Here is a 22985-nt window from a genome sequence, read left to right on the forward strand (position 1 = left end):
CCGCTGTTGCCAGTCGTAATGCAGACTGAGAGCCGGCGGTCGGCACATATCACCGCTGCTCCAGTGTGGGACAAGGCAGCCGACACAGCCGGCGGGCCCCACATGTGACCACTGCTGAGCGGCACTGGGGCATGCACACTGCAGACATCCGCAGCATTGGGACCGGAGGCGCACTGTATGCCTATTTTGTTTCTGCCACACATGCTCCTCACAGCCGCAGCATACTGCAGGAAAGGATTGGGAGTGGAGGGCTGTATAGCTATTATTGTATCTTCTGCAGCTACTTCCAGGACCTGGCACAATTGAACCAATGGGAAGCTAGGGGTGTGACAGGGGCGTTCCTGCATGGAAGACATGTCAAACCCCTAGCTTCCGGTGGCATCAAGATACAATAATACCTTTACAGGCTACATACCGATCAATAAGGGCTATGCAGTGAAGAAAGAAAGCGGAAGTATTACTTCCGCTATTCGACCCAGTGATTATGTGACTGCTGGGTGCTCCCTGACACAGCAAAGCTGCTGGGTCCTAGCAGACCCTGATCAGCTCTGTTAGTGACTATTAGATGCCACTTCTGAGGATGCCCCAGCTACGGTGGAAAAGTGTGAAATTGATTTAAAAAAAAGAAAAAATGGGAATAACCACCAGAGGTTTTATATGACATCATGGGGGACATAGATGTTAAAATAATTGTTACAAAAATAAGTTTAAAAAAAAATTACAGAATCAAATAAAAAAAAAATTTAAAAAAAAAATATATATATATATATATATAGGAAATGTTCTTTGCTTTCTCTCTTAGCCTTATTCTTTAATCATTTATTCCCAACACTATAGATTTCATCTCAATAGTGTATGTAAAGACATCTTATCTCTTAACACTTCACCAGAAAAACCTCTTAATATTAAACAATACTCCTTCGACCCAGAGAAGTTCCAGAAGTGAAGTCATTGAATGACTGACAGTTTTCGGGATTAGTGTGGTCATAAGCTTCGGCATAACTCCTTTGTTCTTGATGAGACCATGTGTTAGGACAGCAAGGCCTCTTATCAACCAGCGCTGCAGATTACCTTGTTGCCTAGGATATCTATTGGTGTATAGCAATCTCAATTTACAATCTCCCAAGCAGTATGCTAGTAAAGGATAGCTAAGAATAACCCAACATTTCCTAAGTAGTCACTGATCTCCACAATACCTGGGCATCTCAACAAAAAGTTCAGTTGTAACTTTTCCCAAACCAACAAAACTTTTAATGAACACAGCACTTTACACAATTAATGTACAGGAAACACTATGTTCACACTACTATTGAAATCGAACCCCACGGTGGCTGGATACTTGATCCTCCACAGATCTTCAGCGTAGAGATCCATTCTCCTATATCCAACATACAGAAAGAGTTTTGTAGAAAACACCCAAACCTAAAAAAAAAAAACACTTTAAAGACTATGGACACTGTTGCCAAGCATTTTTTTTTCTCACTAAGGGTGGTTTCACACAGGCAAGAAAATCACCTATTGAGACTATAAAGGCCAATTTACACACAATGACTATCGGTCACAATTCATTCAAACGATGGCATATGAGCAATAAATGTTGCGTGTAAACGCGGCCATCATGCACTCTTTGGCTGAACAATGATTTTAAGGTGAGCTTAAAATCCATTTTGCCTGATGCGCTAGTCAGTATAAAAGCAGATTATGAAACCAATGATTTCCAATGGTTTCATTTCCACCTGTGATGTTTTCACTGTTAAGAGATAAAAAAAATCTCAGCATGAGAGATAAAAAAAAATCTCAGCATGCTCTATCTTGCTGCGTTGTGTTTTTTTTAATCTTCCATGTATCCCTATGGAGCCTGTTTTTTATCGCATCACAACGCAACAAACATGCTTTGCGATGCGATTTTAACATTAGAAAGTCCCATTGACTTATGCAATTAAATAACACATCATTTTATTGTGGGCAGCAACGGTGCAATGCTATTCTCTAAAAAAAACCATCACTGATGCTCAAAAAATCGCAGTGAACAAAGATACGATTTTGCGGTGATTTTCTCATAGCAAAATGGGGATCAACCGTGTGAAATTAACTTTAAATGCATATATTTTGGGATGACAATCATTTTTGCATTACGATTTCATTAAAAATGTTGCACTTTTTGTCTTTAGCAGCATCTACATATCCCTGTGCATGGAAAGTGCAGTCTAAAGGCCCGTTTACACGCAAGGACAATCTTTCAAACGATTGAAAGATTGACAGTTTTAGCAATCATTTTGCATAAAGTGTTAATGGACACTGATGTCCATTAACAATTTATCAGCTTCATTTGCATGTAAAAGGGCCTCTGGTGTTTGCAGACCACAGCATGTGGTCTGAGCTCTGCACACAGCTCCATTGTTCTTGATATGATATCCTTTCTTTTGAAGGGATTCATTCACACAAGCGATTTCACAAGAGCCTTGCTGCGAGGAAAGCAAAATCACAGCATATTCTATCTTTGGGCGTTCGTCTGAATGCTTTGCCCATTGTTTTCAATGGGACCGTAAAAGCCATCGCATGGCACTTGCATATCGTGTGATGTGCATGCGAGTGCGATGTGATGTTTCCCACTGAAGTCAATAGGAAACACTTGTGATCCTTTCACTTGCGTGAGGATCACAATTTCACAGGAATCATGTGATGCGTTTATAGTTCAAAAACACTTTGATTCACCATGAAAAACGCACACTGGCAAGCGCGATATCGAGACGAGTTTCTTGGCCCGATATCGTGCTCACTCATATGAATCTGGCCTAAGACTTAGACTACAGTTTCTATATATTGCACAGTGATATGTAGAAGCTGCAGAAGACAAGTGGTGCAAAATGTTTAATTAACTCCTTAATGCTATAGGACGTAAAGTAATGTCCTACAGGTTTGGGGTATATATGAAGGGGGATCGTAGGGCAATCTCGCTCCATACATTGCGGCTACCAGATGTTTCTTACAGCTGGCACCCACCCACAACAGCTCCAATATGCCATGCCGCTCATCAGAGCTGTGATGCCTTTAAATGCCACCGTCAATTCTGACAGCAGCATTTAAATTCCGCGACCAATATTCTGGGGTCCCGTACGGCCCCCTGCGATGAGATAGTGGGTTGCCTTGTGGGTATCATGGCAGCCGGGGTCCTTCTGAAATGATTGAATGTCATTTTTGTTGCAGTGTGTATGCTGTAGAAACAAGGCGTACTCAAAAATGGCAGAATTACGTTTTTTATCCTTTTCATTCTACTTAGAATTTTCTTAAGGGTTTTTCCATACATCATATGGCACATTAAATAGTACCATTAAAATATACAAGCCTTCCTACAAAAAAACAAGGCTTTAGACAGTGACGGCAATTGATAAATAAAAGAGTTAAGAATTTTTAAAAGAGGGGAGGAAAAAACAAAAATGGGGAAAAAAAGGGCCGTGTCCTTAAGGGGTTAAGCCATGTTGCAAAAATGATTATTAACCCAAAATGCATGCATTTAAGTACAAAAAAGAAAAGAAAAATGCCCCCCAAAGGTGTCTGCAGCATATAATTTATTAGAACGGGGCATACATATTTGAAAAACTTATCTTGGAGCCCTTCAAAAAGTTTTGCCTAAGGCTCTAGCTACACGGCTACTTTGGCCATGATAGGGGTCCCACAACTAAGGATGCAACATCAGACTTGCATTGAGCGTAATGGACTTGCAGTGTGAGCGGTTAGTTTGTCCCGACAGCGACATCACAATTGCAAAACATCCATTAATTTTTTGTGACTACAATGTTGCAGTCACGGCATCCTCCAATTTGCGCTGCGACTCCACTGAGTTCAATGACAGTGCGATGTTACGGTGATACCCACCGATCCCTGGTTGTTCAACCCTCATCGTAGCCAAAGCTGCCGTGTAGCCTTAGCCTAATAGCACTTCATTTACTTTATCAGCATTACTAAACTGAAGCTGCTGACTTATATTTCCATGATAGTATGTTGCCCTGGTCTTTCTGCAGTAAATGTCCTGAAGTCAGGGATATGGGGAAGGACAAATCCCACAAGACAGTAAATATACACTGCAGTAAACCTTTACATTACACTGCATTTAAATGTAAAGCACCTAGTAGAGATCCAGAATGTCTTTCTGCTGTTAGAGACTCTTCTCCAATAAACAACAATAAATGAAGAACGTGCCATTGAAGCATTCTTGTACCCGCTGTACTTATAATCCCAGCTTTAAATGTAGAACCCTTCTCGGGCACATTGAGTTTCAGAGCTGAATATTTTTAGAACATATGTCGTCCTTCTAAGAAATCATCATTCCAACAGCATAGATGCCAGAGGCCTAGTGTTATAATATAGGAGCTGCAAGTCAAAAACTAAATCGCTGAGGCTTATGCAATTATGCTGGATCTAAAGAGAGATTCGGTGCTAGTGCGTGTTCACATATCTCCAGTATGTCCGATGGCTACACACTGTAGCATATATTCATTTGCACTTTCACCCATAGTATATTCTTCTTCTCTGTATTCTGACAAGAGTATCCAAAAAGTTTAAAAGTTTCAGATTTAAAGTTTTTAAAAAATGTTATCATAGGAAACCCCTTGATGTTTGATGCATACTAACCCAGAAAAAAACTGCTTGCTTGTTCTGTTGTCCCTATGATCTATGCTCTATATATGATCGAAGCCTTTTGCTGCCTGATATCCATATTTTGCCCACTGAAGTAAATAATTGTTTGATATAATTTCTGCTTTTCTTCTCTCTTTGTCTTTCCAAACTAGGGGGAACAAGGACAAGCAGGAATACAAGGTCCACCAGGTTTACCTGGACCACCTGGACCTCCTGGGCCAACAGGACCTCAAGGAGATCCAGGACTGCTTGGGGCTACAGGGCCACCTGTAAGTTTCAACTCTTCTTGCACAGATCAGAAGGATTTATCCTGTGGCTCTCATTTATTGAAAAAGTGATCAAACAAAGTTCAAGTGCCCTGGGGGAGCCAAAAAATAAGTAACAAAAAGTTTAATAAAAGTTGTTTTTTTTAAGCATTAAACATTAAAAAACTTAAACTTCAAAAAAGCTTTATTGTGCATAAAAAATGAACCCAATTAAAAAAAAGTAGAATATTAGTATCCGAATTTGTAAAAGTTTGAATATTGTACTGTTTATCCCGAATGGTAAATATTGTCAGTAAACTAAGAAAAACACAATACCAGAATTGCACTTTTTTGGTTACCCTGTCTCCCAAAAGTGGAATAAAAAGTGATTAAAAGTCCCATGCACCACAAAATGGTCCCAATAGAAACTACAGCTTGCCTTGCAAAAAAATAAGCCCTCACACAGCCAGGCCAATGAAAAAATAAAGAGGTTATGGGTTCCAGAACATGGTGATAAAAGTAAGACCTCACCACTGAGAACCCCACTGGTCTGAAGAACAGTACTCCCATGGCTGCCTTCCTGTCATTGCGGGGGGTGTTCTTCCCTCACAGTTATGTCACTCTGATTGGAGCACTGGTTGAGCGTGTACAGTCAGCTCTCCATTCATTTCAATGGGGGTGACAGAAATACCTGGGCGGGTACTCAGCAGTCCCATTGAAAGTGAATGGAGTACTAGTGCGCTTACATGACCACCACTCTGTTCAGTCTCCTCCTTACTGCGGGGAAGGGGTAGGGTGAAGCAACCCCACAATGAGGAGGACAGGGGACACAGGATTATCCTATAAGATGAACCAGAAAAAAATAGAAAAAGAAAGAAAAATCAAAGCCAAAATGTTTTTGTTCTTTCTACCCCTGAAAAAAATTCAATAAAAGTGATCAAAGAGGCATATGTACCCCAAATGTTACCAATAAAAACTACAACTCGGAACACAAAGAACAAACCCTTATCCAGCTCAGTTGGTGGAAGAATAAAAAAGCTATGGGTCTCCCTGAATGCGGCACTGCCAAAAATAATTATTTTCCAAAAAAGGCTTTTATTTTGTAAACGTAGAAAAACATTAAAGTACATAATTTAGGTTTCATCATAATCATACCAACCTGCAAAAAAAAAGATATATACTTTATATATCATGAACATTGTAAAGCAAAAAAAAAAATTCTACAATTGCTGTCCTTTTTCGCCCTGCCCACCCATTTTTTTCAGTTATACAATACCTTATATGCACCCCAAAATGGTACCGATGAAAACTATAGCTGCCCTCATAACGAACAAGCCCTCATATGGATATGTTTATGGAAAAACAATAAAGTTATGGTTTCAGTAGAGTGAAGATCCAAAAATCCAATGAAAGCATCCTTAAATACCAAACTAGACCACATCCTTAAAGGTGTTAATCCTGGAGCAAAGAAGGGATCAAAACCCTTAAGTATGTAAAATTGTTTAAAAAGGTTCAGGAGGAAATAGTTTTTAATAAGAAGCTAAAAACTAGAACAAGGGGGCACAATCGGAGATTAGTTGGGGGAAGATCAGAAGCAACATCAGGAAATATTTTTTACTGATAGAGTAGTAAATGCCGAACAAACTTCCAACAGACGTAGTTGAGAAATCAACAATAAATGAATTCAAGCTGCCGGGGATAAGCATAGATCCAGCCTGAGAAGGAAATAATATAGGGGAGGACTAGAAGGACCATGTTGAATTTTTCTGTTTCTAACAATGTAACATAGTATGTAAGCATGTATTACCTTCTACATGTCCAGTACAGACAACATCGCAACTTATTAGTGATTTTTTGAATCAACCTATTACTCGGTATTCAATAGGAAAAGTGAAACAACATTCGTAAAAGTTACTTTTTCAGTGTTTTCATTGCTCCTGTCTCTAGCAGGGCTATCAAAGTCCAAACACATGTGTCAGAGAGTGACACCGATGTTATTTCCTCCACTCCAGACTTAAATACCAGGGAGAGGAAGTGACACTCTGATATGTAGTGATCCTGTTCTCAGCAGAAAATCAAACTAAAAAAAGACCCCAGGAGACTTTGAAGTCCCGACTCGCTGCTATTCCTGGTTGGACAAGAAAAGTTTAACCAATTTAAAATTAGTGATCAATTGAGTTTACAGAGTTCTGTTTGTATCTCCTTTTTTCTCTCAGGGAAAAGTTGGGGAGTCGGGTAAACCTGGAAAAGATGGAAAAGTAAGTCTGACTCTTTCAATATATCTGTGACATATAAAGCATTATTCTAAGGACATTATTTGCCTGCTGTGATCTAAGTTGCGACTAGCAAAGATGTAGAACTTTTTGAGAAACTTTCTTTTTGAGGCTACTCAAGAAAAGTGAAAAGGCTACCACTATACTGTTTAAAGGACCACTCAAGCAAAAACATTTTTTCCATCCCTGTGCTGCTTACCTGATTGTCTTAGATTATTCTGACTGCCATTATGGAGTTGGGAAGGAATTTTTTTCCCCAGAAAGAGCTAAATTGGCTTCTGCCTCAAAGTTTTTTTTTGTCTTCCTCTGGATCAACAAAGGGGGGTTGAAATAGACTGAACTGGATAGACATTGCCTTCTTTCGGCCTAACATAATATGTTACTACATTACTATGCTACTCTAGACGTCTCCTAGGTATATTGCAGTTGCTTCCATGCAATGCAGCCTCTTATTTGATATTTTTCAGGCACTATCTTGATGCTGAAATTTCTCCCTCCTAACTTTATCTATACTGTGATAACTCTCCCATGATGCATCAGCACAGCATTACATGACCAGCTAGAGATAGCACCCACTCCACAACACTGCAATTGTCTTCTATAATCTATATTCTCCTATTAAACTACAAACCATAAGTTAGCAGTCAGGAAGATGAGCTGTGAGCTCCTTCATTATAACTGTGTGGCAGGAGACTCTAATCTTCATCAGTAACTGTGACAGGGGGTTCTGTCCCCCCATGAAGTGCTTGTATGGTAGAGTCCATATAATATAATCACAACGGAATTATGCTGACTGAAAAACTGACTTCTTGAGAGAACATAAAGCCAAGTAATTTTCAGGTAGTCAGAATGAGATTACATGACCCACCTGGGGAGAAGGACTTCTTAGGATGGTTCAGATAGAAAGGAATATCTAACCAAGATAATACTAGCCAATTTATATATACCGGGGCACTCGTTACATGATGAATGAGGAGAAAAAAATCACTGGCATGATTAAAATGGTATTAGTGTTGGCTTGTTGGTTTAATTGACCTTAATCAAAATGCATCATGGCCGTGCAGTCCTAGGCAAAATACTACAATTTAATTGAGAAGTGACATCTTTGAGCTATATTGAAGTTACCAGCTCTTTATCATCTTAAATCGGAATTGCAATTTCTTCATTCATTTTGGAAATCAGTTGTAGAGCTACTACCATAGCAGCTAATACAGTGACTGGTAGCTTAAAAAAACAAATGCCTTATATAGGATGTCCAATTTGAAGACCAATTTACAGCTTGTATACTGTATGTAGAATTAATCTACTTAGGTTTAATTCACATCTGCGCTAGGGATTCCATTATGGGAGCAGAAAAACAGAATTCCCTGGATGAACAAATCTCATAATGGAACCAAACTGTGCCAAATGGACCCTATTGACTACAATAGAGTCCTTTTGGTTCCTTAACCTGTCCAGCATGCATGACATTTTCATCCGGCATTGAATGGAGCTTCTGACACAGATGGGAATAGAGCCTTAAAAAGTTAAGTGACTTTGCAAATATATGACATTACTTAAATTTTACTGACCCTTAATTACATCCAAATAGCCACCACATTTTTGTCAAACTCATCTAAGCTGAGTTCCCATAATGCATTGGGACAGTTAGTTCTATGGCTAGGGTTCCATGGTAAAATTACGATATTACCATGACGTTAACAAAATTCAGCGTTGGCATGGTTGATTGCAATTTTCTTTCCCATGGGTAAACATTTATGATGGATTCATTGTGATGGATTTCCCAATGAGAACATTGAAGTTGAGGTAATGCCTTGATTTTACTGCAAATCAATTGTTTTTTGATGTGGAATCCTATCTGATATCAAATTACTCTATGGTGCCGTGTGTAAAGATGAAAAATCCCTAGTGATTGCTCTGTGCAGACATTGGGTTAACTAAGAATATTGGGGATTTCAGCTGTTAAACCTACAGAATTGTGAATGCAGCTGTGGACTAATAAACAGGTTGAGGCTTATGGATAGTACAAAATAAACAAACTTTGAGCTTGATGTGGTGATGCCACTTCTTGGCTTGACTTGATTTTCATGTTGAGTCTGTGGAACAAACAAAATTTGGTTGCTTACCTGAGCAAAGCATAACTGTAATTCAACTTTACTGACATTATCATAGTATTTAGGATTTCTCATTGTGTGGTTTGTTTCTTTAATTCCTAGGGATTGCCTGGACCTGCAGGGCTCAAGGTAAAGAATTTTTGTGGTTATAATAATTTCCAGACTATTTTAAGGGTTAAAGTTAAAAATTAATAGTTACTACAACTAATGTAAAATAGTTACTACAGCTAATGTAAAATAAGCATTACCCCCCCCCCCCCCCCCCCCATAATCAAACTTTTTGGCCATACTTTCTTTACAGCATTACGTTGAAGGTTTATTCTTCATCAGTGCCTAAAAAATCTTACCTCCTTTCCTTGGTAGTTTCCTTGGTTTGTTATGACCTTATATTCCAGCACATTCCCATGTACTAGTCTTGTACTGTAATGGGCATCTGAATAGACTATCAGAAGTCAATAATTGGTACCACATGACCCTTTCCCACAATAATATTGCACTCTGCCCCAGACTACAGCAAACAATTTTGTATCTAAAGGGGTTGTCAACCTCTACAGTATGGCTGACCTGTCCTTAGGATCAGTGATTAACTGATCAGAACATATCAGTGTCACTACAACACGTACAGAGCTATCTGTTTCCTGCTCAGTAAACACTGTCAGGCACTGGGATAACACCTCATTGGCCAGGATCCCGAGTAGCAGATTACTGCCAATCAACTATTCAAATCAAGACCTATTCTGAAGAAACTTTTTAAATAGGTTGTCTACTGTGATATTTGGGAAGGAATTCATACAGCAGTTTACACCAGAATTCTGTTTTAAAAAGTTGTACATTTTTGTGCAGGTACCACTTGCTCAAACAATTTGTGACTTTTGTTCATTTCCACTACCCTTGCCCCACTTTTACAAAATGTGAGTGGGTCTTGGCTGGTGGGGCTGCTGAGAGCCCTTCTAATTCATTATAACTTACTCCACAAACTGTTGTGAATTATTGTGGAAATCTATGGCAGGTTTTACCATAGACTTCAGCAGATTACACACAGCAAGGCCAACAAGTAACAACCACAGAGATCAGATATAATCTGTGGGAGAACTTGGCGGCAAATGTTCAAAATCCCTGCAGTGCCAACACAGGTAATATGAAGCATTGCAAAGTTCTTTATGAAATTATTGAGCCATCTGTGTAATATACGGACATGCTGGGTCCTTCAGAGCAAGAAATGCTCTTTGTAGCCATTCTCCACTCTGAATGGGGACCCTCCCCAACCAATTTAGAATTCCATGATGAAGTTTTTGAATAGTCCTCTCTGATACATTAGAAATATTCAGTTTATATTTTGGAAACTGCATTGGATAACTAATTATGATAGTTATTGAGTTAATTTAGTTAATCACATTTACCAGTTGGCAAATGAACTGAAAAGAGTTGTGCACTATTGCCTGTTGTGCAAGAATGATCATTCAAGATTGTTGTGTTGTAGATTTTATAATGTAGTCTTCCATCAGCTAAAATCCAGCCTGTTGATCTTATTTTCCTTTTTTTTTTACTGAAAATGTACAAAACGTTTTATAAGTTTCTTTACCTTGCAGGGAGAAGCAGGGACTGCAGGAATCCCAGGAAGGAAGGTAAAATGACAATATTTAGAGCATTCGGTTACAACAAAAGCATTCATAGTCTAGAATAAACATTGCACTAAACATGTCTGGTTTCACATCTTGTAAAGTAGAGGCCCTTTTACACATAACGATTATCGCTCAAAATTCGCTCAAAAGCCATCTTTTGAGCGATAATCGTTGCATGTAAATGTACCGGTCTTTCATTTTTTACCTAACGATGATTCTATGTTTGGCATAAAATCCATCATTCAGCAGAAGAGCTGATAGCAGGGACTTCATGCTTTGTTCTCCGCAGGGAGTGCTGATAACATTGTCTCAACTGTCAGTCCCACAGCAGAACTAAGGGAATGTATTCAGAGAACAGACCACCCGCTGTTCTCTGAATATAGCTCCCAGTGGCTCACGCGCATTAATAAGCTGCTAATTGGCATTGGTACCAATTAGTAGCTTATACAAAATGATCACTCAAAAGCCATCTTTTGAGCAATCATCTTTGCGTGTAAATGTGCTTATCCTGACACATCACTACTGCCTTTGCATCTAAGCATAAGGTGCACTTTGATGGCCTTCAGTGTTTTGTTGTTGGAACACAATTGGTTTATAGAATGAACAGTTTAAATTTTTCTTGGGATTGAAAAAAGAAATTCAGAGCCCAAAATCTTAAAACAGTAAACTTGGTAATATAGCTACCATTAGGATCCATTTATTCTTCCCTCGTCATCACTCTTTTTACATGCTCTACTTTGACATCACATGACATGTAGTATGAGACTTAACCAGCATCGGGGAGGAAATCATGAGTAATCTAAGAGTATCTACAATTTTGGAAAACTTTTGACATGTCATAGAGACATGTCAAAAGCATTGATCATTAAGGTCCCGCTGCTGAGACCCCCACCGACTACTAGAATGAGGGGACTGTAGCGCTCACCTGAGTGCTGTGCCCCCTCGGCTATTTCTCTCATTTTCAGCTGCTTCTGGTAGATGAAGATACCGGATTCTTTTAGGATAACTATGACGTATGTCTTCATGCACGCCATCCGTCACACTTAGGCTGGGGTCACACGGGGCGGAATCCTGCCGGAAATCTCGCGGTTTGGCCGCAGCAAAACCCGCAAGATTTCCGCCGGGAGAAGCGCCGCAGAAAAACCCGCTGTGGCTTTGAAGCGGCCCGGCCGCTCGCTCTTCCGCTGCGGCCAGATTAACCGCAGCGGATTGGCCGTCCCGTGTGGTCGAGATTTCTGAGAAATCTCGTCCACATGGCTAGCTAATCCCGAGATTAGCGGCCGCAGGCAAACATGCCGCGCAGGAATTCCGCATGGAATTTCCGTGGCAAATCCGCCCTGTGTGAACCCAGCCATAGGCTCCCGTGTTAAGCACATACATTTAACATACACTTCTTTTATTAGATGGCACAAGATTGTATCAGATTATTATCATGACAAATTGTATAATTTAACGTAATTCAAAGTTAAGAGTAACGCACGTGGGACTTTTTGTAAAAAAAACTTTATATGTTGTACATGTAAAAAGCAAATAAGTTTATTATAAATATATTTTTGTAACAACTGTTATTTAATATTGGCCAATTTCTGAGTCTTTTAAAAAAAAAAAAAAAGGCAACAAAACTTTACTTTCCAAGTAGGAACATTCCTACATAAAAGGATCTTAACATCGAGAAGCGCAATTTCACAAATGGCTTTAGGCAATAGAGCATTGATATACAGTTCTCTGGTGACACTTCTGTTTTCAGGAAGTGAAAGGACATTAGCCATTTGACACTTATTATTACCGTACAAGTTCAAGTTGTCCCGTACATATATCCGAAACTGTCAAACCACATCTCCTATTTCCTTTGTCTTCCGTCGGTAACCCTTTCCTACACAACTAATGTAGAAGCACAAGATGAAACGGCTTCGGGTAAATGTCGTCTTGTAGACAGCAGGATACTGGTATTACTTGGGAAGAATTTTATAGGGATTCATCACATTAAGGCGTCTCCAATAAGAAGAGACAGAAAACACTTAGATTGTGGGAAATATGTATGTGCATTGCCCCAACTATATTTCTCAGTTGACAGTAAACTTCGCACTAGCATTGCAGTGGTGACCACTAAGGACAGAAAATTGGGTACAAAACAATAATTTTCACGTTAAATTGAGTAGATTTCTGTTCTTAGTACCATAAATGTAACAATAACCGTTGATATCTTTATGCCGATGGTCTTTAATTTTGTGATATTAAAGCAACATAAAACTAGACTCTTTAGGTGATAGTATGAGAGCTTTTATCTCTTTTGTGATCCCCTTGACCTGTCAAGGACATAATGTGACATGTCTTTTGACTCCTTACGAACTTCCTGCTATTAAGAGTTTGAATACGTGGATAGGGAAGAAAAACACTGATGGTGTTTTTCTTCCCTATCCACACATTGTATCACTGGCCAACCTATATAGGTTGCACAGTCACTGTTTTGGCAGCACCCCAAATTTAATTTACACTGCTTTTTTCCACCATAAAAAGGAATTACCTATCAGAAATGACACCTAACCGTCCTCTACACTGGATCCTCATCAAAGTAGCTCTACCTCCTCCCTTTCTTTTCACTACTACTATTCCTATTTCGAGTTTGAAAACGTTTCCCATGATACCTATCAGCGTGCTTGGTATAAATTAGGATCTGGAGAACAATTTCCTAATGTTGGGGTGTTATGGGGTAGTGTGGCTTGTTTTTATTTTATTACTTGTGTCTTGTCATTAGGGGGAAGTAGGTGAAGCCGGCTTACCAGGTGCTCCTGGGCTTTCAGGGCCTGCAGGTGCAAAGGTATCAGTTACATGAATGGCTTTGGTGTTGCCGTGTGACGCTGGTGTGCTTTGAACATGCATTTTGCATAAAGTTTATATATATATAATTTGGAATATCACTATGATGGAAAGGAATAGAACAACCCAGAATCACAGCATAATGGCAGCTTCACCCATCCGTATTTGTGTGCACACAATTTGGTATACTTACTTTCCCCTCTTACCACAGTGTTAAATCTGGAAACCAACGCTCAATGCATTGAGGGGTGCTGCTAAGTAGTCTGCCTGCTCTAATTTTATAATGGGCGGACTACTTAGTGGCGCCGCTCAATGCACTGAGTAATGGCTTTCAGTGCTCACACCGGAGGAACGACGGAGGAATTAGTATAACACTGACATCCTCAGAATCAGCAGGTCACCTACTTTCAGCTCATTAGCTTACCTTATAGGGTTAAAAGTAGATGATGGAGTCTCTTTAAAAGTTAAATAAAGGGACAGCACATCCAAGGACCTGGAGCTTTGGATCAAGCTGCATAAAAGACCTGGCTCCTTTTGGCTCTGTTGCTGCATTATTATGTGTTAATTTTGTCTCCTTTCACCATCTGTGTGTTTAACCATCATCATGTCTCACTTTTCCTTCTTATGACCCTGATCACGTCCCTTTCACCCCTGTGCTATAAGTGTTACATAGGTGACTACACCCTATGAAAGTGTCACACTCCTGCTGCTTGAAACATTCTTAGTAGCTACTGGATGCAATGCAATATCAAATTCACACTGGAAGGGTTTTTGGTTGTTTTTTCCTTTGTTTTCTCTTATCTGCTTCTCTATAGAATTTGATCAGGAAAAGCACATATACTAAACTAGCTCATATACCCAGCTTCGCCCTAGTTAACTTGATAGTGCTTACCTGTTGTTCGTCGTGGTTACTTCACAAGAACCGAGGAATAAAATTTGTGTACACATAGAGGAGTGTTAGATTCTCCTCAGACTGCATGTACCAATGTCTCTCTGCAGAATGTGTCACCCCTCCCATTCTCCTAATTTTTTTACCCTTAAAGGTAATGCCCCTTTTTATTCAAATTAACCCACAGACTTGAGGTTGCAGCCCCTTAAAGCCCCTTTTAGCCTTAAAGGCATGCTCCATCCCTGCAGTTCATGGCCTTGGATACTTTACAGCCTTTCAGTATATGCACACAAAGGTGGGGTAGATTGTCCTCAGTATATAGCCATAGAGGTCAGTAAGATTGTCCTTAGGATATACATATAGAGGTGAGGTAGATTCTCCTCAGTATATACACAAAGAGGTCAGTTATATTCTCCTCAGTATATACAAATAGAGGTCAATTATATTCTCCTCAGTATATAAAAATAGAGGTCAGTGATATTCTCCTCAGTATATACACACAGGTGAGGTAGATTCTCCTCAGTATATACACATAGAGAAGCGTTAGATTCTCCTCAGTATATACACACAGAGGTGGCGTAGATTCACCTCAGTATACACATAAAGGTGAGGTAGATTCTCCTCAGCATATACACATAGAGGCCAATTAGATTCTCCTCAGTGTATGAACACAGAAGTCAGTTAGATTCTCCTCAGTATATACACATAGAGGTGAGTTAGATTCTCCTCAGCATATACACATAGAGGTCAGTTAGATTATTCTCAGTATATACACACTGATATCAGTTATATTCTCCTCAGGATATACACATAGAGGTGAGGTAGATTCTCCTCAGTATATACACATAGAGGTCAGTTATATTCTCCTCAGTATATGAACACAGAGGTCAGTTAGATTCTCCTCAGTTTATACACATAGAGGTGAGGTAGATTCTCCTCAGTATATACACATAGAGGTCAGTTAGCTTGTTCTGAGATCAGTTATCAGGTGAAGTAGGTTCTTTTCAGTATGCAAATCTTTTTTCTAGGCTTTATAGTTTTTGAGAAAAGAACTATGTCATGTATCACAGAGTTTTGCACAGTTTTTCACACATAGAATTGAATATTGATGTTGTGACCCTTTTACTTTTCCTATTTAGGACATAAAGAATGGTTATGCCAAATTTCATGTCTGTGCAGTACAGATGTGTGTTATTAGTTATATTACATAGGGAGTCACTTACTTTCTCATTTGGAATTGAATACTTTGTACAACACCCAGAAGCTAGAGAATTAGATTGGGTACATTACATAGGGGGTCACTTGCTTTTGCACTTAGCATTGAATAATCAAGTTGTGACCTCTTTAGTTTTCCTATTTACGACCTAAAGAATGCTGATGCCAAATTTCACATTCGTACGACATCAGAAAGTTAGAGAATTAGTGGTGAGTCAGTCAGTCAAATTTCGGGCTTTCGCCTTTATATATATATATATATATATATATATATATATATATATATATATATATATATTTGATGATACATGAAATCTATCAAAAACCACTAAAAGTGCCTTAAAAATTGCAAGTTACCTTTCAAAACATACTGGTGTTTTAAAATGTATTTTTTCATGCATTTAAAATGCAAGAGGAGATGACTGTATGAAGGAGCTTGAGCGCAAATGTTCGGAAATGGATAAAAATAACCTGCTAAACGATACAAAATGCTTACTGAAATTTGATGCAACTCTATAAAGAATGCATTATGTGTGGGTTTATAAAGGCCTCTATGTCAATAAATACAATTTTTTTTGCTTTCTAAATTTGGGTTTTTAAAAGGATTTCTGTCCCTCAGCCAGTACATTACTGGCACAGCACTCACCTGCATTCTCACACGTATGTTGTACTTTCAGTGTTTGCATACTAAGCCTTCATTCCGCACATAGCTCAATAAAGTGAATGCCGTGCCAGCACATACTTTGTTTTATATTGACTTTTAGGTCCTGCATGGCAAATTAGGCTGAGAGTTTTCTGTCTTGCATTGCATCTTATATCTATATTGCTCTTCATTCCTTTTACTTTCTCTTGTGTCTTCTCTGTTTTTTCACTCGTGGTAATAACAAAGGGTGAACAGGGGGAATCGGGACTGAAGGTAGGAATCTGATGGTTGATTGTAAAAATATGTATTTATTCTTAAGATCTGTGCTTTTTATTTCTGTTGACAATGACACCTAAAAGACATCATAGATTAAAAAAAAAGTCCAAACCTGGCTTTATTAACTCCCAAAAGAGCAGCAAAATGGAGATAGTGTGGCCAAAAAAACCTTCCATGTGAAGGCTACAATAACCAAACAGTGGGCAGGTTTTTCCCTATACACAACAGGGCAGATTTACTAATACTAGTAATTATTAGGAAATTATAGTAGCAGTTTTTCTGGTGGCTCAATGCAGCACACAGCTCTGCTACATGCACGTCACACACACACACAGCTGTGGTACATGCATATCACACACACACAGCTGTGGTACATGCATATCACACACACACAGCTGTGGTACATGCACGTCACACACAGATCTGGTACATGCACGTCACACACAGCTCTGGTACATGCACGTCACACACACAGCTCTGCTACATGCATAGCATACACACACACCTCTGTTACATGCACGTCACGCACGCACAGCTCTGCTACATGCACATCACACACAGCTCTGCTACATGCACGTCACACACATAGTTCTGCTACATGCACATCACACACAGCTGTGGTACATGCATGTCACACACACAGCTCTGCTACATGCATGTCACACACACAGCACTGCTACATCTACTTCACACACACAGCTCAGCTATATGTACGTCACACAGCTCTACTACATGCATGTCACACACACACAACTCTGTTAAAGCACGTCACACACTGACACACAGATCAGGTACATACACATCACACAAAGTGTTGGTGCAATTTAAAGCAACCATTAAAGGGGTTTTGTCATTAGAAAAAAAATCAATACTTACTTATTTCTTCCCAGGCAGTCTTCTTACTGCAACTTCTCCTCCCCGATATTCTCCTGGCTTCTCCAGTCCCCTGCGTCACGTCTCCTTCAGCCATCTGGATTGTCTTCTCCCTGTGACGTTTCATACATTCACAGGCATTCTGCTTCCTGCAGGGCAATGTACTAGTGTCACTAGGGATGTAGTGTTCACCGCCTAGCAGGGAATGCTTCAAGCAAAATGTCTGTTCTAAAAACCACCGGCTGCACCTTTCAGTTCAGGCCCTATTGTGCATGCTGACATAGGATTAGGGCCACAATGGGTACGTTTCTGAACACAGGACAAGCAGTGGTTTTCATTTTGGGGTGTAAATCCTCATTTTCATGTGCAATATAGTGAAAAATATGTCTTTAAAAGTACATATTTGCAAAAATATGAAATTTCATTTTTTTCTCCTCTAAATTGCATTAAGGGTGGCTTCACACGAGCGTGTACGTACATAGGTGCGCACCCCTGTACGTGCGAAGACACACGTGTATGCAATGGTCTGCCGGCACCCTGTAATTTTTTTTTCAGGGTAGAGCTTTCTTCCCTGAAAAACAACAATTTTAGTGTAAAAATAAATAAATAAATAAAAATATACTTACCTGTCTGCTGCTGCCGTGTCCCTGTGGGGATGAGGAACACATCTGAAGATGTTTTCTTCATCGCCGCAGGGAATGAAGAATTCCCTGCTGCACCTGCCACATCTGTGACAGATGCGGCAAAGGGATTCTAAATCCCCGCGGGCATGAAGAACACATCTGCCACATGCGGCAGATATTTTCTTCATCCCCGTGGGGAATAAAGAATTCCCTGCTGCACCAGTCACAGATGTGACAGATGTGGCAAAAGAATTCTTCATCCCTGCGGGGAATAAAGAATTCCCTACCACAGCTGTCACAGATGACACCTGCGGTAGAGGACTAAGCAGACGGCATCCTGTTATTGTTTTTCAGGGAAGAGCTTTATATATAAGCCCTTCCCTGAAAAACGAGGCAAAGTAGTGTTAAAAAAAAAACATACTCACCTTCCTTCAGCTGCCGGGGCTTAGTCGTGTCCTTATTGTGCTGTCCCCAGCTCTTCAATACTCATGACACCCATTAGTGAATATATTAAGGGGTGTAGTTTTTAAAATAGGGTCATTTGTGGGTGTATCTATTATTCTGACACCTATGAGGGCTTTTACCCACTAGCATTTTTTTCAACGCTGCGATATCGCTGTGTTTTTTCAATAGGACTTTCTAATGTTAAAATTGCATCGCACAAAAATCATAAATGTACAAACTTGCGATTTTTGTGCGATGCGATTTTAACATTAGAGAGTCCCATTAAAAAATGGCCCTGAGCCTTTACAATCTTGGCTTGGTGTAGGAAAACAAAGTGTTCCTCAAAATGTTGATAAGCAATGTTAAATTTGTACGTCTCCTATCAAAAATTTGTACAGTATGTTTGCACATATTTGAGATATTACAAAAAATTACATTTTTTTTCAATTTTTCCCAGTTTTGGCACTTTTAATAAATATACACAAATTCTATCAATCTATTTTTACCACCTAAATGAAGTACAATATGTGGTGAAAAAACAATGTCAGAATCACTGGGATCTGCAAAACCTTTACGGAGTTATTCTATGTTAAAGTGACACATGTCAGATTTCCAGTTAGTGGCTCCATCACTAAGGCGCAAACAGGCTTCGTCATTAAGGGTTAAATGGTATAAAGTTAGACAATAGTATTTTAAGATGCACCAAATTTATCATCAAGCATACACTACTGAGATAAATTTTGGCACATTTTCAGGCTCCCTGGTCGAGCCATATACAATGTCATGTATTTTTCTGACTATAAGATGGACATTTTATCTCCAGGAAATGGAGATACAATCCCTGGGCTTCTTATTTTTTCAGGAAGAGGAGGAGGTTTTATGGGTGAGCAATCATCTTCTGAGAGAGTTCTTATCTCTCTATCACTGTGTGTGTCCTGTGGTCAGCTGTATTTTGGAGGGCAGTGTGGAGGCTGGGTGGAGGGGGATTATAGTCAGGTCATCCCTCTGTGCTCTGATTGATTGGGGTCTTCATAGAGAGTTTTGTTGCCTTACTGCTCTCAGTTGGATGGCGAGGACGGAGGGTTAGGAGGGGTCTTTCTGCACTGCACATCTGCTACTTCAACTATCTATTCTGGCTTACAGCAACTAATGTCATCTTTTAGGGTTCCTGCAGATGAATGTAGGCGCACAAGCAGTCACTCCCTCGCAGCGTATTTGCTCTATATTGTTAATAGACAGGCAAGTTATATAGGCGAGAACCAGTGTAATATTCAAGGAATAAATGCCCTTCTACCCACCCCCCCTCCCCATATTCTGCATTATAGTAAAAACCACCATGTCCTTATATCAGAGTGGGGGGCCACAGATGTAATCTCAATAGTTTCAGACTGGAGTGAAGTAGGAGGTGGAGCAACCCCATTGTGGTGTGTTTAGACTAGATTTTGTCACTGGAGTCCCAAGCGGGGTCTCAATGAGGATCTATATCCAGGAATTCATGTGGAGTCGCTGCCAACCATGGTTGTGCCTGTATGGACAAGATGTGAAACTGATATAGACATGTAGATAGAAATACTGAATTGTGGCGCAACCCTCCAAAAAGGCTTATTGAAAAAACAGTTCGGTAGAAGAGAATTTTTTTCAGCCACAGTGGAGGATCGCTACTTCCTCGACGTGATATGAGGTGGTTTTGACATAAAAACACCTTACGTTTGCGAGGAAATCGCATGTTGGCGAATGTGATATTGATCCGTGATTCACAGACCGATATTGTGCTCTACTGTGTGAAGTTAGCCCCAGAGTGGTTTTACATATAGAGCTTTTAGAAAAAACACCACGTATGTTTTCCTTGCTGTTTTGTGACTTTTTTTAGTTGTTAGCTGTAAGCCAATGGGAGAATAAGAAATGCACTTGATTGTGGGTTTTTTCTTCACTTTTGGTATGGGTTTTTTGGGGGGGTCAGTGGCACTTTTGCAAACGTTCTTCACTTCTATGTAAGAAATAGAAATTCACGCCCCCCCCCCCCAAAAAAAAAAAAACCATGAAAACCCTGGTGATTCTAACAAGTCATAAAAAATCTATAGAAAATGGAACTTGTATTGGACTTAGAGATGAGCGAACGTACTCGTCTGAGCTTGATACTCGTTCGAGTATTAGCGTGTTTGAGATGCTCGTTACTAGAGGCGAGCACCACGCGATGTTCGAGTTACTTTCACTTTCATCTCTGAGACGTTAGTGCGCTTTTCTGGCCAATAGAAAGACAGGGAAGGCATTACAACTTCCCCCTGCGACGTTCAAGCCCTATACCACCCCCCTGCAGTGAGTGGCTGGCGAGATCAGGTGTCACCCGAGTATATAAATCGGCCCCTCCCGCGGCTCGCCACAGATGCATTCTGACAGAGATCAGGGAAAGTGCTGCTGATGCCGGAGCTGCTATAGGGAGAGTGTTAGGAGTGATTTTAGGCTTCAAGAACCCCAACGGTCCTTCTTAGGGCCACATCTGACCGTGTGCAGTACTGTTGAGGCTGCTTTTTGCAGTGTTGCACATTTTTTTTTTTTGTATATCAGCCGTGCAGAGCATTGCGTCCTGCAGTAATTTTACATAGCCCACGGCCAGTAGTGGTGGTGAGGCAGGGACAGTGAAAGACATATCCAGTCTATATAGGCAGTGGACTTTTCCAAAAAAATTTGGGAAAAAAAATCTATTTGGGCTGCCTGTGACCGTCCTGACTGTACTGCGTCTCTGCTGGGGGTAGTTGTCCTAATTCATACGCAGCCAGCTAAGTGTTACAGCAGGCTTGCGCAAAATTCTTTCCTGGCTCTGCGTTGCCTCTTACATCACCGCTGTCATCCTGTCCAGAGTGAAACAGTCTGCAGTAATTTTACATAGTCCACGGCCAGTAGTGGTGGTGAGGCAGGGACAGTGAAAGACATATCCAGTCTATATAGGCAGTGGGCTTTTCCAAAAAAATTTGGGAAAAAAAATCTATTTGGGCTGCCTGTGACCGTCCTGACTGTACTGCGTCTCTGCTATTTTAACTGGGCTGCCTCCAGGCCTAGTCACAAATTAAGCCACATTAACCAAAGCGATTAATGGGTTTCACCTGCCCTCTTGGTTGGGCATGGGCAATTTTTCTGATGTACATTAGTACTGTTGGTACACCAATTTTTTGGGGCCCTCGCCTACAGTGTAATCCAATTAATTTTTTGCCCACCTGCATTAAAGCTGACGCTACATCAGCTGTGCTGGGCACTGCAATGGGATATATTTATGTACCGCCGGTGGCTTCCTGGCACCCACCCATGCTGTCGGTCAACACGGAGTTGTAACTGCATGTGTCCACTTCTAAAGAACCCCAGTCTGACTGGGGCATGCAGTGTGGGCCGAAGCCCACCTGCATTAAACATGACATTACCTCAGCTGTGATGGGCAATGCAATGGGATATATTTATGTACCGCCGGTGGGTTCCAGGGAGCCACCCATGCTGTCGGTCCACACGGAGTTGTAACTGCATGTGTCCACTTCTAAAGAACCCCAGTCTGACTGGGGCATGCAGTGTGGGCCGAAGCCCACCTGCATTAAACATGACATTACCTCAGCTGTGATGGGCAATGCAATGGGATATATTTATGTACCGCCGGTGGGTTCCAGGGAGCCACCCATGCTGTCGGTCCACACGGAGTTGTAACTGCATGTGTCCACTTCTAAAGAACCCCAGTCTGACTGGGGCATGCAGTGTGGGCCGAAGCCCACCTGCATTAAACATGACATTACCTCAGCTGTGATGGGCAATGCAATGGGATATATTTATGTACCGTCGGTGGGTTCCAGGGAGCCACCCATGCTGTCGGTCCACACGGAGTTGTAACTGCATGTGTCCACTTCTAAAGAACCCCAGTCTGACTGGGGCATGCAGTGTGGGCCGAAGCCCACCTGCATTAAACATGACATTACCTCAGCTGTGATGGGCAATGCAATGGGATATATTTATGTACCGCCGGTGGGTTCCAGGGAGCCACCCATGCTGTCGGTCCACACGGAGTTGTAACTGCATGTGTCCACTTCTAAAGAACCCCAGTCTGACTGGGGCATGCAGTGTGGGCCGAATGGGCCGAAGCCCACCTGCATTAAATATGACATTACCTCAGCTGTGATGGGCAATGCAATGGGATATATTTATGTACCGCCGGTGGGTTCCAGGAAGCCACCCATGCTGTCGGTCCACACGGAGTTGTAACTGCATGTGTCCACTTCTAAAGAACCCCAATCTGACTGGGGCATGCAGTGTGGGCCGAAGCCCACCTGCATTTAATC

The 22985-nt window shown here is 40.7% G+C and overlaps 1 protein-coding gene across 1 annotated transcript in view; it reads left to right on the plus strand.

The window, feature by feature from the left end:
- COL13A1 (collagen type XIII alpha 1 chain) overlaps positions 1 to 22985 on the plus strand; it is a 265902-nt gene that overhangs the window by 169200 nt on the left and 73717 nt on the right. Inside the window, exons 17-22 of the mRNA XM_066601620.1 lie at positions 4791 to 4907; positions 7100 to 7141; positions 9373 to 9399; positions 10860 to 10895; positions 13648 to 13710; positions 16703 to 16729. Coding sequence (XP_066457717.1) covers positions 4791 to 4907; positions 7100 to 7141; positions 9373 to 9399; positions 10860 to 10895; positions 13648 to 13710; positions 16703 to 16729 — 312 coding nt within the window. The remainder of the gene's footprint in view (positions 1 to 4790; positions 4908 to 7099; positions 7142 to 9372; positions 9400 to 10859; positions 10896 to 13647; positions 13711 to 16702; positions 16730 to 22985) is intronic.

Source organism: Eleutherodactylus coqui, chromosome 4 (genome assembly GCF_035609145.1).
Source record: "Eleutherodactylus coqui strain aEleCoq1 chromosome 4, aEleCoq1.hap1, whole genome shotgun sequence".
Classification (NCBI taxonomy): Eukaryota; Metazoa; Chordata; class Amphibia; order Anura; family Eleutherodactylidae; genus Eleutherodactylus; species Eleutherodactylus coqui.